The 17,119-nt window shown below is 47.4% G+C and overlaps 1 protein-coding gene across 4 annotated transcripts in view; it reads right to left on the reverse strand.

Moving 5' to 3' along the window:
• Window positions 1–17,119, reverse strand: part of LOC119184280 (Transcriptional adapter 2A) — a 136,787-nt gene that overhangs the window by 97,778 nt on the left and 21,890 nt on the right. For all 4 annotated transcript variants that reach the window (XM_075885214.1, XM_037433915.2, XM_075885215.1 and 1 more), the window contains exon 2: window positions 10,717–10,808. In XM_075885214.1, the coding sequence (XP_075741329.1) occupies window positions 10,717–10,808 (92 nt within the window). The remainder of the gene's footprint in view (window positions 1–10,716; window positions 10,809–17,119) is intronic.

Raw genomic sequence — 17,119 nt, forward strand, 5'->3', positions numbered from 1 at the left:
TGGCCAGACGCCCGGCTTTCTTCAGGGAGATCGCTTGGGAGAAGCTCTGTTGACTCCAATGTCTCTCCGTTTCGAACGACGCAGCCTTTAAAGAAAAAGTGGTTATGGCCGCTCCACACGGCGCTCAAACACTGCGAGTGCCGACACGAAAACGGGCACAGCGAACAGACCCAGCACGCATCGTCACTCACTCGACCCCTCGCATGGGGCACAGCTCCCGGTGCGACTGGGGGCGCCACATTTTTTTTATTTACCCAGCGAGTTTTACCTCAACTCATCGTGCTAACGTTTCGACGGGATTTGAAGGGCGCAGGCTGCCCCTCCCAGACGTTTCACCTCTGAAAGTAGCCGAGTGTCGGGCCGGGGACGCCTGTGCCTATTTCGCAAAACCGGTGGGTATTCGACGGTACGTGCATAATTCGATACAAAAATATTATAAATGAATGTGGAGCCTAATATATTACCGACACATTTTCTGTTAGCAGCACAGTCGGAGTGCATCATACTATCTATAAATAAAAAAGCATGAAAAAACTGTTTATCATGCAGTACAGCTGCACTGATTTTATGCAACTCCCACAGGCTGTTGCAAACCAATGTTAGAACTCCTCAAAAATTTTGATGTGCTGGTATAAAAAAGTTGAGATGGCTGCTGTGCGGTTATAATAAAAAGATATTATTTGGGCCCACATGGCATAGTTTCTATTAGAGGAAATAAATTTCCATAGGAAAAAACAGGCTGTGCCTGGTGGTATGACGGGCGTACGGCTAAGAGGCGGATGCTTAGATGGCTTTCTGCTCACTGCTGCTGGTGAGAGGGAATCCTGTATATGCTGGTTGCGTACATCAACCAGCAGTCCGAATTGACGCAAGAAGTCTGCTCCCCCAGGGTAGCAAATTTTACGTCACCTACCATAAATATCCGCCTAAATTTCCTCTTGAAGCCAAGGTCTAGCAAGAGAGAGTCGTGCGTCGGTATCGTTGTTATTTACAGCTTGCAACGTCGACGAGCTCTGGCATTTGCGATTGGCTGGCGACGCCAGCAGCATGCTCGCTTCTGCCCCAGTGTTGACGGGGAAGCGGGTGCCTTTCTCGCGATCAGTCAGGATGAAGACAGAAGGGTGCCTTTCCTCTGAGCTGGTAGCACCTGTCACCCTCAGTGCTGGCTCTGTGCACTCCCCGGTTTTTGACACGGCGGCACACAGTTCGGTGCAGTGTCACCGAACTTACGGTTAATACCAGCACAGCTGTCACTGTTGTTTTGCGGCACGCCACCCCGCTTAACTGTAGTACCGTGACAGTGTCAGCGAGGTAAGAAATCTCTTCCTGAATCTTGTGGGAATCTGAGGTGCGCCCGCAACCATTTCTCGGGCATTACATCGTACGGGCGCTCGTTTTCCCTTTTCCTGCTCTGGTAACGGCGCGTGGCGATAGATGGCGCCACGTGCGGGCGCAGCACGTGTTCTCGGGGGCTGCGAGAATGGGTAAGCCGAGGCATGTGCGCGCCGAGAGAGGTCTCTCTTCCGTTAGTCGACGACGGGTAAGCACGCGTTTCTTTCATCCGCGACCCCTTTGGGAATCGCCGGAATGTAGCCTGCCGAGGAGCCTTGGCATCCCGGCAGGCGTGTTTACTTGAGTGCTAGCTTCGGTACCGTACACTGAGCCAACAGCGGCGCCTAGTGCTTGAAGTAGTTGTACCACACCAAGCCGCACTTGCCGTAGGCCTACGCGTACGAGGTTTGCCCTAACTCTCGCGACCAGGCCCAGTGGTTATCGTGAGAGTGCGCAGCATAGCCCCAAAGGACCTTTTCCTGACCGGCGTGTCAAAGCTCGCTATTGCCAGCTGCAACGTGCTCGCGGTTCCCCCCCCCCCCTTATCGTGAACATCCGCGTGCAGGAGCCTTTGCTCTCCACGTCCCAGGAGCGGACATTGTACTGTTGCTCGGGGTACCGCCAAAGGCAACAAAGTGTCGGTGTATTTCTGTCATTTTAACACTGTCTGTTTTGCCACGCCACCCTAACCGCCTTGTTAGCCGAACGCGCGAAGCGATGCATTACAAGCGAGGTGGTGGCGCGAGTCGTGGCCCTGTGGCTCGCTAAGCGGGAACCAGCGGTGATTATCCCCTACGGTGGGTAGCGAGGTCACCATAATCTTCAGCAATGCGGTAGATGGCGAGACTTCGGCAAGCACTGTGGCAACTGCTGGCGAGGTGACGGCCATCAGTCAGTCAGCTAGTTCATCGATCTTGTGAAGCCCTGACGCCTATCAACATGGTTGCGATCAGTTTTTAGAGTAAAAGCCCCTGCACGAGACTACTGTCGAGGCTGTTGTGCTGCCCGCTAGTTGCTGCACCTGGTGCGACAGTTGGCTTGGTCGGCGGTTACTCAGTTCAGCCTCGCGTAGCAGCTGCTCCAGCTCCGAAGGGGTGAGAGGACGAATGAGTGCCTCTTTGAACACTCAATACGCATCTTCTGATGGTGGGTCATGCTGAATGTTGCACACCTCACTCGCTGTGGCAGGTTGAATGATGGCCACCACGTGATGGTATTTGGTGGTGTCGGCGGTAATGTGGAGAGCCTGGACGAACCAAAGTGCGGGATCGCTGGTCTAAAAGGGTGGACGCTTCACGACTATACTGTCAGGCTGGCGACGGCTTCGTGCTGCTCCGTAGTTAGGACTGCGGACCACCGAATGCTGGCTCGTGTGAGTGACACAGAGACAGAGCATTGCTGAGAGTCGCGATACCAACTAACTTTATTGTTTGTTGAACTCAGGGACCGGCTCTCTTTTCCTTTCCCTTTCCACACCTTTGTTGGCGATGCAAAGGAAGGGAAATGAATGTCGGTCTGCAACACGCTGGCGGTTCCACCTGTTCCACCGTGGCGTATTTGGAGTTCACCACAACAGCTTTATTAGGTAACGACTCCGGTGTAATGAAAATGATGAGACTATATTCATCATGGTTGTGCATGCCATGAGAAGTAGAAATGGATAATGAGAGATGGCATGGTAACAACACCCACGACGTTTATGACAGACACCGAAAAAACACTGCAATAAACACTGAGTCACAAATGCTAAGCTAAATGAGGAAGACAACATGAGTTCAGGAGAGAACGTTAAAAATCTTCACGGCATGGTGGATGGTACAACGGACGCTGAGGTGCAGGGCAGGAGGCGGTGAAAGGTGATGTAGTGCTGCTCCCATGTGGAAGTGTGACGCTGTGGCGATGATAGTGCTTGATGGCTTCGGTACGACTTCGAACGCAGTCCACCCACATCAAAGATGCGATGCGATGTGCAACTGTGACCATTAGCCAGGTCACGTTCGTTGCTGTGCTAAACAGCTGACTGCGGAGACACCTCGCAGAGATCTGCAATGCGCTCGGAAAGGAACAGAACAGCAGGCCAGACCGCACCCCGAGATGCAGTACTCGTGCTGGCAATGCCGCTTCAGCTGGTGGTTAGATGGCAGCAGCATGTCGCGTTACCTAGCTGAAACCTGAATCACCGCGCCTGACACTTCGGCCTGACAATTGTCGCGGCTGTCTTCTGTCTGCCACTGCTTCCGCTCTTCTCCTGCCACAAAGCTTTTCACCACGTATTCTGCATATGTGGCCCAATTGTGGCACACCACTTCGATGGGCCACCACAAGTAATCAGCTGATTGGCTAGCCTCAGCATACAACTTGCACTCATGCGCCTGGCACCACACCTTCGTCGTCGTCGTTTTGATTCTTTCATTACACCCAGATAGATATGTGCGTGATCGAGGTGTTGTGGAAGCGCATGAAGTTCCAGGAATATAAATTTTCCATTATAACAAGACATCCTGTTTCACTCTCTATTTTTCTAATCAACCCAGGGGAATGCAAGTTCATAATTTGCACTCGAGAATATTGGTTCAGTCAAAGTTTTATTCGAGTAAATGTGTTTTTTTCTTTAGGACGGAATCTGAAAGTCGTAAGATGCAGGGTCTGTATAAAACAGCACCATATAACTAAGGTTTTTAATAGATCATTTCTATGTGGATTTTGCCGGGACCTAATCGAGTAGTCGTAAAATGCGGGTCGTCACCAAACCGAGGAATGCATAGTCAAAGTTCCTCTGTACAGTGATTACGGGCCTGCCACGTCGATGCAAGCCATGTCCTCATGCATCAAATACCTTATAAGAGGTGGAATAAGACTGAAAGAAGACGAGGACAGTCTTGGCAAAGGACCTAGGCCTCAAAAGGTTAAAGTGCACGACTTTTGGGATGCACTTGTGCGAACACGGCTGTAAATGTCCCGATCCACAACACCATTGCAATAAGAATATATATGATAGCTCTGCAGTTCTAAAATTTTTTGGTTTTCATCTATCGCGTCAAAGCACATCTTGAAGATCCCCAAACCCATTCAGAAGTAGAAATTTAGTAGCAGTGTTGCTGTTGTGCACGAGTCTGCAACGAACGCATAACCACGAGAATTTTTCGATATGTTTCCGTAACAGTGAAGTTACACCCCTTGGATAATAAAAAATAGACCCTTGCTCGTTTTGCTCATTTCTTCGTTCGTCTCCCCTCCTGGTCTAGTACTCCTTTTCAATAGAATCCATGAGTATTAAATAGTTCTTTATGTAAGAGAGCTCACGAACACTGTTTCGGAACATTAAAAGTTTATTTTATCATTATCACGTTACACAGCAGATTGATCTCACTAAAGCTATACTTTTTGTGGGGAGGGGATTTTTCCTTGCTGTTCTCACTGTGACATGCTCACATGTCCTGCAAGCCAGCTTCCTTAAGCAAAGAAGGTGCTGCGTTCGTTTAGTCACATAGTGGCATGAAGAACACCACTCAGTCTCTTAGTCCTCAACTGTTGTATGCACAATAATGAGCTTTGTGAAGCTTATACTGTGGATTGTCTCAAATGCATATTCATTCACAAAACATGAATGAAAAGCAACATAAGCTTTCATATCTGGCAACAGTAAACTTTAACCGCCTGTTATCCTGGTCTGGCCAGCCGTATAAAGTTAAACTTACTAATAAAGAAGCTTTATATAACAAATTCCTCAATATAACCAAGTTTTTCTATTCCCCGCCGTTACTCCATTGAAGCACATGTATCAGCGACCTTTATGTAACAAGGTAACAGAAGGAGACAACCTTGATATAACGAATTCTCGCCACCGACAATCTAAAAAGTTTGCCCCCGATTTTGTCATTTTGGCACGAGCATGCGTCTTCCGTCAATGAAGCGCGAAGCGGTGGCAGTGCACTTGTGGCCCCAGAGACGTCCAGGCGAGAGCGAGTGCTCATTTTGCGCGCGGGTGTGCGTAAAGCCAGAGAATACCTATACCACTTTAGAGAACGAAAAGTGTATTTTAGTGCTGTTGTACCAAAATAACGTAGCAGTAGCGTACTGAACTGCAATACCACGAGGTGAGATCACGCTGCTTGTACTATCATCATCCTTGGATAGGACCATTTTTTCTGCTGCTGGTTAGGAGGCTCGTTCATGGTACTTCGTCCCTGTGGCATTTTGTTCTTTCTCCTTAATTGCGGTTCATGTGTTTAATTATCACCAGGTGAACAAACTGGCCGCGACTAGCAAAAAACAATGTCAACCTAGTAAAGTTTACGTTGTTTATTGCGAGTGCCCAAGCCGGTACAACCGATGTATACAGTCAGGTCCGAACAAAACAGGTAACTCATATATATCCAAAGCTTTCAACCCATGTGTAAACATTCTTGAAAGCTAATAAACATATGTATATAACTGAACATCCAGATCTGTGAATGAACATCACTTTCATTGAGTTGCGGCGTTCGAGTTTATAGCGTGGCTTCAGGACAAGGGTCTGATTCTGCAGTCAGCGGCACTTGCCAAGTAGTGTTCATCTTGAAGTGAATGCATGACGTGGAATCGGGAACGAAACTTGCGCATTGCCGACAGATAGCTCGCGCAGCAAGAGCAATGTATCTTTGCTAAATTTTGTTGCATAAACAATTACGGATGCATACAGTTCTGAATCTTTCTCACTCTGCAGCGTTATTTTGAGTACTTTACAAGTGGGCAATGTTGTCTTGTGTCAACAGAGTAGGCACAAGTAATTAATTCTCGGTTGTAAGCCCATATTATAGGTAATACGTATTTAGGTGATAGGCACAAAAAAGTAATTCGGGCTTGTTACGTTTGTCGTTATAGTTACACAGTTACTACACCCAGAATATTTCTCGTCACAAGTAATAACCAATCTGCTGAATATAAAGCGACCATGTATGCTAAACAAACAGAGTTATGAGGTGAATGCTAACAGACTAAAGAGGCACAATTCTAAGAAAAGAAGCTTTAGACATGCATTCCACATTTTTGTTGTTTGTATGTCTTTTTTGGTGCTTGTACATTGCACTAAACAACTGCTAAGCTCTGAGCCTAATGTCTTTTTCGTATAGACATGTCGATAAACCTTGAGCACTCTCTTGCAAGCAAGCACTCCTGAAACCAACTGGTGGCACATGATGTGAATCTGTCCAAATGCTGGATCAATAAAAATGACATTTATTACACACTTGTTATTGTGTTCACTTTTTCAGTCTACTTGTTCTTGGAAGCTGAATTTGTTTACTCCCAGCTACTTTTAGAGGTTTCGACTTAAAATACATACTATCTTGCAGTGTCGCTGTGGATAAGTTAAGATCGTGTACGTTTTAACTACTTCTGTGATTTCTAAAATTTTTTTTCATGACTGTAGTGCACAAAATTTCACTTTGCAGTGGTAGATGCTATAGCTTGTAGTCTCTGGGCAAAGGGTCGGCTGAAGCCCTCAAAAAGCAGACAGAGGCAGCGTTAGAAACATGACCTTTACTGACTGCGTGCAAGCTCGACGGTCGGGTGGCCGTTTTCCATTGCCTGCATGAGCTCGTGCGCTGAAGCACCAAACACCAGGGTGATACCCACACTACACCCTTTCCCTTGACGAGCGGCAGCTCATTCTTCAAAGTCGAGGAGGTCGTCGACTAGGGAGTGTGGTGAGTTGGGAGGTGGCACGGACAGGGCACCCTGTGCCAGGAGGTCTGGGCGGGCCGATTGAACAAGAGCGACGGCGACCTCGATCGTTGTTGGAGCTAGAGGTGGTTGCGGTGGTCGTGGGATGGCGTTTTGAATAACGACAGCAAGGAGATGGCTTCGGTGGGGGAAAGGGGGGGGGGGGGGGGGGCGTCTTGATGGGCGCGGCGAGAGATTTACGGCACGCGGCAAAGGAGACAGAGGACTCGTGACTCTGCAGCGGTGCAAGGCTGTGGAGGCTCGATCGGGTGGCGGTTCGAAAGGAGGTGTTCGCGGAACGGCTCCAAAGCTTCGAGGGGTGTATCGCCAAGGACAGAGCGAGGCTGGAATTTCCACGAGAGGCGGGATGACCAGGCCACGGGGCGGTCTGCACAATCTCAGGCGGCCCATGTGGCCACTGTGCGGCGATGGCTTTGTGATGATGGGGGACGAGAAGGGCCTCGAAAGGGCCTCAAAGAGCGGAAGACCGGTTCCAGGGGGCTGATCGCGAGCAGTACCGGCGGGAGGATGTCGGTGAAGGTCGCTGGGGCCGGTGACAATGCATCTGAAAAGCACGCGGAGCATCGCTTAAAGGGACACTAAAGTCAAATAACAATTTACGTCAGAGTGGGAGCTCAAGGTATGACATCTAAAACGACAACATTATCAACAACGGTGCCCTACTTACTGAGAAATTAAGGTAAATGCACAAGAACACAAGCGCCGCAGAGGTCATTTTCAAAATGATCCCGATGACATCAGACGGACCGACGGACCGCCTAGAATTAATCACTAGTAATGTATCTAACTGCACTAAGTAAAGAAACTTCCGCACATTAAAAGACGCAATAAAATGCTACTTGTTCGTTTCCATTTGATTAATAAAAAAAGAACCGCCAGACGTTACTATAGGAAATAGTGCAAGTGGTTTAAAAATTCAATTTTCATGTGGTTACACCGGACGGGTTATGCCATCTAGCGGGGCGCAGTTGAAACAAAAATGTCTACAATCTTGAAGCCAATGGCGGAAAATTGATCAATGGCCGTTGTTGCTGCTGTGGCTCCCGCTGCTTTCGGTCAGCTGTTACTAGTGCAGTAAAGCCGGGCAACGTTGTGCACGGGAACAGTGACGTGAGTCAGTCCAGTCGGTTCACTTCTTGAGGCGAATAATTTGAAGTGCGCTAACCCGATGCGGACCACTAAAACGTGATTTTATTTCAATATAGGCCTTTCCTTGGCACAAAAGTAACACTATAAGGTTTATGGACCGCTATTTCAACAATCAATGTCGACTTAATAGTTGCCTTTAGTGTCCCTTTAAGAAGGTGGCGTGCAATGCTATGAAGAGATGAGATTTTGCAACTTCCAATGATGAACGTGCCAGCAAGTGAGAAGTCGAATGTAATAAGATTTAAGCTCAAACTCATGTATAGTTCCTATAAGTTTTCCGGTTGTGGTGCACTTCATTCAATATGATAACCTGCCAAGCTTTTGTGAAACGCGAAATGGACCCTCCCACCTAGAGGCTAAGAATGTGGAGAAGCTCTTAGATGTATTATTCAGGTAGTGTGAGCGGCATAGAACTAAATTGCCGGGTTCGTGTTGAATGTGACGATGGCTGACATTGTAATGATGTGATTTCTCGATTCTTGCAATATCCAACTGCTTGCGAGCAGCAACGACACCACTGGAAATACGCTTTGTCTGAGCTTCGGTAAAATTGTGTGTCAGAGTAATATGGCTGGGATGGTACCATGGTGTGGCGTAATAGAAATGGAAGCTCCCTCCCAAAGGCAAGAAATGCAGAGTATAATCTGTACACCTATTAACCATGGTACGCGTAGAAAACGCCATATCTGAAACATTTACTTCCATTGCGTATGCTCTGTGGTGTTTGCCCAGAGTTTTGATTAACATGCTCAGGGATGTTAGTTTCAGGGTGATAGGGGGAGGTATTTTTGAGTCTGATGCTTAATGCAGAACATGCCTTGACAAATGTACAACTGGTGAAGTACGCGACGTTGTCCATGATCAATTGTCGTGAAAAACTGACTGCGAGAACACATCAATGTCCATGATCAATCGTGGTGAAAAACCAACCACGTGGGATTGCGACGATAACATTGTGTGTAATCATCAGGGAAAAAATGAAGGCGAGGTGACGATCACCGACAAACGTATCGTTATGACTTATTGCTGGCAAAAAGCCTTATCACAATAAGCATCCCCGGTTATCTGCGCAGGCATGCATGTGGCACAGCATCACTTTAGGCCTACTGCACGCGTTTAATAGGGGACTACTTGAACGCGCCGGGCCACCGATCGCTGCCTCTTCATATTGCGGGACCGTGTTTAAGCATGCACCGCTTTACGAAAACGCACGCAGCTCGCTATCCCGAAGTTCGCCATTGCGGGTCGCGGGCACCGAGAAACCTTGCTGTATTATGCCAACACGCGCACTGTACAGCGACCGTAGCGCTGTTGTTACCATTCTGCATGCTTTTATTTAGCGACAACCCAAATGCACCTCCATCCGCTGCCAGGACTGCTAGAGCATTGCGGAGAGCACATTGCTTGCGGAAAGCTCTTCATCACTGCTTTAACCCAGCAGGCTACTCGCCGTATCTGTGCATGACCTGAAGCAGAGAGGGTGTACTCTACAAGATGCGGATCGGCAGTCACGGTGTGCACAGAGTGAGCAAAGCGCTGTTCGCAACCAGCCATGTAGTAAACGATTTGGTTCTCTGCGACTGCACCGTGTTTAAAAAAAGAAGCACACCATACAACAACTGTATCACGGACAGCCGATCGCGTCCATTCTTTCGCTGTACCCCGCTGTGTATCCCGGATCTCGGCGGTAGTCTTGAAAGGCTGATCGGCGTTGCAACCACGTGCTATTGGGCGGTTGTGCGAGAGTCAGAAGCTTTTCTGTACTTAAAATCAAAGTTCACCGTTGCTACTCAAGCAACCCCCCCCCCCCCCCCCACCTTGCATGCTTTTTTATGCTCATTTAAAACGGGTGGCTTCCTTTCTGTTTGAGCGTTTGATGTCAGTTCTAACACATGGGGGATGTTATCGCATGCGCCCTACAGGCGATAGAGATATAGAGATGGGCCGGCTCAGTGGATTTCTACTTCGGCAGTGCTCGCGCGCTTTTACCCACTGGTAAAAGTTGCGAGGGGGCATGTTATCAATTTGGATTTAAGAAACTTGGCACCGACGGCAAGAGCCCGCCGAAAGTGTCCATATCATTGCTATTGTAATAAGGCAGTCTTTTACAGCTAAATAAGTGCTTTATGGTAGCTCTGCCTTCAGTTCCCCTTCTGTTTATTTTTCAAATTTTTGTACCAAACCTGCATATAATGGAATCGCCTCTATAACGATTCTTTCCGGGAATTCGTCAATTTCGTAATAACCAAATTTAACTGAATCATCAAAACGCTGCATGATACATTGACATGCTTTTGACTACATGATTCAGCTAGCAAGATTACTCTGTAGGAGGTGCGCACAAATGCCCCTTTTGGGCTACCTTGTTCCTTGAAAGAAAGGGACCCCCCCAATGCACTGAAAACACCATGTCATTTCTCAAGTATCCTTTCTCAAATCGATCAAAAGTGCCCTTGCTTTACTGTTTAGCTTATCTTTCAGCTTATGTAACTTTTGAGTGAATTAACCCACCAGTTTCCAATGCCACATTCCAAGAGAGCATCCAGGAGCTTCAACTCTTCCGCAGCAGTCCACGTTTTGCACAGCAAGGGGAACTCAGTTGTCTGCAATAAAATGACCACAGAGCTATATACAGTTCAGTCATCATTGATTAAACAAGTTCCTTAGACCTTAAATAAACCACCTAGTTCCCTGGTAATGTCGTGTTTTCCTACCTCGTAACGTTCAACCGCCTTAATTTAAGCTCCATAAAACCAGAAGTCCAAATGAGAAGATTAAATTAAAGCAGAGCTGCATTCTTTGTCCATCTTGAACCCTACAAAAGCATGTTGTTGTACAAAAGCTTGTTGGTTACAATGGCACCAAATAGCCACAGATCAGGGCTGCTTGGATGACAAGATGTGCTGGCCTGCAATGAGCATTGTTTTTGTTGGAGTCTTTATATATGGGACTGGTGAAAATCAATTTAAAATGATAATTTATTTTACAGCGCAACCTTTCATCAAGTCACAATGGCAGTTGATTTCAGTGGCCTAGTTGTCCGTCGCAACTGGCATCGCCATTATCACTGTTTGTTGATGCCCACAAAAAAAATTGAAAAAGAAAACGGGACCCTCTGAGTGGCAGTTGTGCGCTCTGCCACAAGGCTATGCTTGTGCTTGAAGTTTCTTTGCGAAAAGATCCTCTATAAGAGACAAAAATCAAGCGAACGAGTGTAATATTCCATGGCAGATTCCACACAATGTGAAGCATGTAACGAGTTGCTCCGTTCCCGAAGGCTCGCATATAATTCATCATAACCTATTTCACAATGGTGTTAAATTGGGCTAGTTGGTTATTCATAATCATATGAAAGTATAAAAGTGCAAAGAACGACAGACAAATGAGCACAAACTTGTAACGACTAGCAATGATCATTATCAATTACAACATTGCTAAAATGTACGGCTAGGCAGGTGCATGTGTGTGTTGCGTTATTAATGCAATTATGGACTACAAGCAAAGCGAGGCGGATAGCCCTGCATATAGGTGCCTTGTAACTGTAATTGTAGCTGTCTCTATAAGAGAATTTGCAAGGGGCTCTATCCTTCAGCATATGCGCTGAATGTGCTGTGCATTGAAAATATGCAGGCCTGTGTGATAAGATAAGTTCACCGTTCAGGCGCCCGGGTGCGTCGATGTAGCAATGAAATAAATATAGTGCACTTGACGAGTCAGTCATCGTAAAACCCGCCTATGTACATGCGTGTGATTCGGTACGGCAACCGGCATGGTCCGGACTACCTGGTTATCACAAGTGGCGACGAGGTCGACTGACGAACCGGACGGGCACGGCACAATCACACGTCGGCATGCCTGTTGTCGGGAAGCTGGATTTGTTCGACCTGAGTACATCGGAGTGGGCGGAATACCGTGAGCAGGCCGAGCTGTACTTAATCGTGAACGACATCCCTAGCGACAAGCTGACAGCTGTATTTTCGACATGCTGCAGTCCAGAGACTTATTCTCGGCTACGAGGCCTCCGAGCACAAAGAAGGCCCGCCCAAGCAGAAACAACCGAAATTTTTACCGCACTTTGCAAGCACTACGCCTTTCGCATATCAAAAGTAGTGGCAAGTTTTAAGTTTTTCTCAAGGCATCGAAAAGAGGGGGAGACCATAAGTGACTACATTGCCTCGTTGAAGAAATAAGCTGAAAACTGCAATTTCGCAACATTTCGAGAACGCATGTTGCGCGACCAGATAGTCAGCAAAATTAATGACATAACCATGCAAACATGGCTGCTGGAAACGACGTGTTTAACCTTCGAAACTGCGAAGGACACCATCGTAGCTATGGAGGCTGCGCGTAAAGATTCATGCGCATTGAGCTGTCAGCAAGCACAGCTACTATCTGACGAAGCTCCGGAGCAAGCAAACATTGTCGCCTCGAAAAAAATTGATAGCTATTGATTTCGTTGCGGGGGAGCTCATTCTGTGCATTACTGTAGGCATGGCAGCACGATCTGTCACAATTGACATCAGAAAGGGCACCTTGCAAGAGTTTGGAGAGTTCAGCCGGGCAACAGAAATTTCGACCGGAGCCAGTATAGTCGCAGCCGATCTAGTCGCGTGAACAACCTAAACGACCTGCCTGCCTCTGCTGAAGAGCCCGAAGTTTTCGATTTGTGGACGCTTCACACAGCTAGTTCGGAGCCAATGCGCATAGCAGTTGAAGTGAACAGCGTAACGCTCAATATGGAGTTGGACATCGCCGCTGGTGTGTCGACCATTGACGAAGGCAAGTTCGTCGAGCTTTTTCGGCAAGTTCGTCGTTTTTCGGCAAGTTCGAGGCAAGTTCGTCGAGCTGGAAGCAATGGTCAAACTTGGTGACAAGGAGCCCCAGCTACCACTATTTGTCGTGAAAGGGGCATGTCCTACGCTGTTTGGACGAAGCTGGATGAAGGCCCTCAAGCTAGGCATCGTTCAGATGGAGGGAGTCAACATCGTGAAGTCTACGGACGATCTGGTAAGTCAATATCATGAAGTTTTTTCGGTGCAGCTTGGCACGTTTCACGGCGTTGCAGATTTGATATCTACAATAGAGCGCGAAGCCAAGTTTTGTCAAGGAATGTCCGATATCATTTGCTTTGCGTGACCGGGTTTTGGAAGAACTACAGAGAATGGAACGGGAAGGCGTTATCAAACCGGTAAAAACTTCTCAGTGGGCCGCGCCCATTGTTCCTGTAATGAAGCGCAATGGCCGGATTAGTGTCTGCTGTGATTTTAAGACTACCAAAAACCTGGTGACATTCGCCGAGTCCTACCCTACTCCCACGATTGGGGAACTTTTTGCGCAGCTTACTAAGAAGTTCGAAACGCTTGACTTGCAAGACGCCTACCAGCAGGTCCCACTCAATGAGGAGTGCCAAGAGCTAGTCACCATTAACACTCTGAGAGGGTTATACCGATTCACAAGACTGCCATTCGGGGTTTCATCAGCTCGGGCTATATTTCCAGCAGGTCCCACTCAATGAGGAGTGCCAAGAGCTAGTCACCATTAACACTCTGAGAGGGTTATACCGATTCACAAGACTGCCCTTCGGGGTTTCATCAGCTCGGGCTATATTTCAGCGAGAGATGGAAAATTTTTTGCATGTCGTAGTGTACATTGACGATACATTGTGAACTTTCTTACAGCGCAACACCAGAAAAAATACAGGACAGGGAAGGAGTAGAACATAAAGAAAAGACGGCACTGACCACACAACACCTGCACCTCGGCCGGACAAATTCCTTGTCTGACGTGCCATGAAGCAACTCTGGCTTTGCACACGCACACGGCAATCATAGCTGCCAGGCAAGCCGGGTCATGAAGGTTCCGGTTAACACATAGAAAAGAGCCCTGGGTACCAGAAATATATTGTAGTAAGACGGTAAGTTGGGCCAGTTGGTTAGGATCCATCGTGAACTTTCTTACAGCGCAACACCAGAAAAAATACAGGACAGGGACTGCCTGGCAGCTATGATTGCCGTGTGCGTGTGCAAAGCCAGAGTTGCTTCATGGCACGTCAGACAAGGAATTTGTCCGGCCGAGGTGCAGGTGTTGTGTGGTCAGCGCCGTCTTTTCTTTATGTTCTACTCCTTCCCTGTCCTGTATTTTTTCTGGTGTTGCGCTGTAAGAAAGTTCACGATGGATCCTAACCAACTGGCCCAACTTACCGTCTTACTACAATATATTTCTAGTACCCAGGGCTCTTTTCTATGTGTTAACCCGAACCTTCATGACCCGGCTTGCCTGGCAGCTATGATTGCCGTGTGCGTGTGCAAAGCCAGAGTTGCTTCATGACACGTCAGACAAGGAATTTGTCCGGCCGAGGTGCAGGTGTTGTGTGGTCAGCGCCGTCTTTTCTTTATGTTCTACTCCTTCCCTGTCCTGTATTTTTTCTGGTGTTGCGCTGTAAGAAAAATCACGATGGATCCTAACCAACTGGCCCAACTTACCGTCTTACTACAATATATTTCTAGTACCCAGGGCTCTTTTCTATGTGTTAACCCGAACCTTCATGACCCGGCTTGCCTGGCAGCTATGATTGCCGTGCGCGTGTGCAAAGCCAGAGTTGCTTCATGGCACGTCAGACAAGGAATTTGTCCGGCCGAGGTGCAGGTGTTGTGTGGTCAGCGCCGTCTTTTCTTTATGTTCTACTCCTTCCCTGTCCTGTATTTTTTCTGGTGTTGCGCTGTAAGAAAGTTCGCGATGAATCCTAACCAACTGGCCCAACTTACCGTCTTACTACAATATATTTCTAGTACCCAGGGCTCTTTTCTATGTGTTAACCCGAACCTTCATGACCCGGCTTGCCTGGCAGCTATGATTGCCGTGTGCATGTGCAAAGCCAGAGTTGCTTCATGGCACGTCAGACAAGGAATTTGTCCGGCCGAGGTGCAGGTGTTGTGTGGTCAGCGCCGTCTTTTCTTTATGTTCTACTCCTTCCCTGTCCTGTATTTTTTCTGGTGTTGCGCTGTAAGAAAGTTCACGATGGATCCTAACCAACTGGCCCAACTTACCGTCTTACATTGACGATATTCTGGTCACCGGAACCAGTGACAAAGAGCATTGGGAAAACTGGGCCAAGTGTTCGATTGCCTGAAAACCGTGGGAATGCGACTGAAGTTATCCAAATGCGAATTCTTGAAACCAGAAGTCCAGTACTTGTGCCACATCACTAGTGCGGCTGGGCTATGTCCCAACCGGACTAAGACAAAAGCAGTGCTGAAAGCCCCTGCACTTCGAATGGTCAAGGAACTTCAGAGTTACCTTGGGTTGGTTAATTTTTACAGAAGGTTTTTGCCTAACCTTTCGGCCGTGCTACAGCCGCTCAATAGTTTGCTGGCCTCGGGAACACCGTGGCGCTGGGAAACAGAGGGTGAACAGGCATTTTGGAGAAGGAAAGAGCTATTGGCCTCTGCTGCTATATTAGCACACTGCTTGGGCTGCTCACAAACCACTGCTTGTGCTGCTCCAGTTACGACCTGAAGTATAGGCCGGGTTCACAAATAGCACATACCGATGGGTTAAGCCGGCTAACTCTGCCAAATGCCGATTTTGTTATTGACTGCCCTGCTGAAGTGTTAATGCTGGAAGGAGTATACCCAGGGGTGCTGTCGTCAAATGCTGTTGCGGCAGCCACTTCCAAAGACCCGGTGCTGTCGCAAGTAAGAGCAGCATTGTGGTCATGCTGCCAGATATACCTAGGGTCATAGGGAAGACCCTACAAGACGCGCTTTCAGGAGATGAGTGGCAAGAGAACTGTCTATTGTGGGGCAACAGTCACTAAATCCTTATAAGGGGAAGTCCTCAAGTTGCTGCATGAGAGTCATCGAGGACTGTCCAAAATGAAAGCAGTTGCGCGTAGCCATGTGTGGTGGCCTAGCTTGAATAACGATATAGCGATAATTGTTCAAATGTGCCGTATTTGCCAGGAGCTTTAAAGAGTGTCACGGCCAGTGCTTGTCATGCCCTGGCCGTTCCCGGAGGAACCGTGGTCACAGCTGCATGTGGACTATGCCAGTCCTTTTTTTTTTTCATTGCAGTCGATGCGTTCTCAAAGTGGATCGAAGTGTGCCCGATCTCCGCACTCTTGGCTGAAGCAACTATTAACAATATTTACCCAACTCTCCCATGGTATGTATATATGTATGTATGTATGTATGTATGTGTATATATATATATATATATATATATATATATATATATATATATATATATATATATATATATATATATATATGAAAGTAGGTGCGCTTTTACACAACTGTTTATTCTGGCAATGTTTCGACGGGAGTCCCGTCTTTTTCAAGGCATAATGCCTTGAAAATGACGAGGCTCCCGTCGAAACGTCGGCAGAATAAACTGTTGTTATGTGAAAGCGCATCTACTTTCATATTTATAACCTTGTAGCAACCAAAGTTATTCTTCTGCATATAAGCCTTATACATATGTATGTATATATATATATATATGTATATATATATATATATATATATATATGTTACGAGTGATTGTGTTTACAGATGAGGTGAAATGGCGTTGGGAAAGAGCAGTGTACTTCTGAGACAGGCCTAATCTGGTTCACCCAACTACACAGTCCAAACGCCGCTCCACTACTCTACTTCTTATTCCGCGCCCCAAACGCTCGCGCATCTTTGTTGCATTTCCCCCGGTGGCAGATGAAGCTCGCCGAGCGAGTTAAATAAGCCTATGATGGTACTGTTTGAGGCGGGCTAAATCAACAATTTGCGTAGTGCCCGACCGCCGGTTATTGGCTGTGACTCTGGCAACAATGTAATTCACGTCACTGAGATGAGTGACTATCACAAATGGGCTGGAATAGTTTGCTAGAAACTTCCGGTACAATCTTTTTCTATGAACAGGA

This window comes from Rhipicephalus microplus, unplaced genomic scaffold (genome assembly GCF_043290135.1).
Source record: "Rhipicephalus microplus isolate Deutch F79 unplaced genomic scaffold, USDA_Rmic scaffold_90, whole genome shotgun sequence".
Lineage (NCBI taxonomy): Eukaryota > Metazoa > Arthropoda > Arachnida > Ixodida > Ixodidae > Rhipicephalus > Rhipicephalus microplus.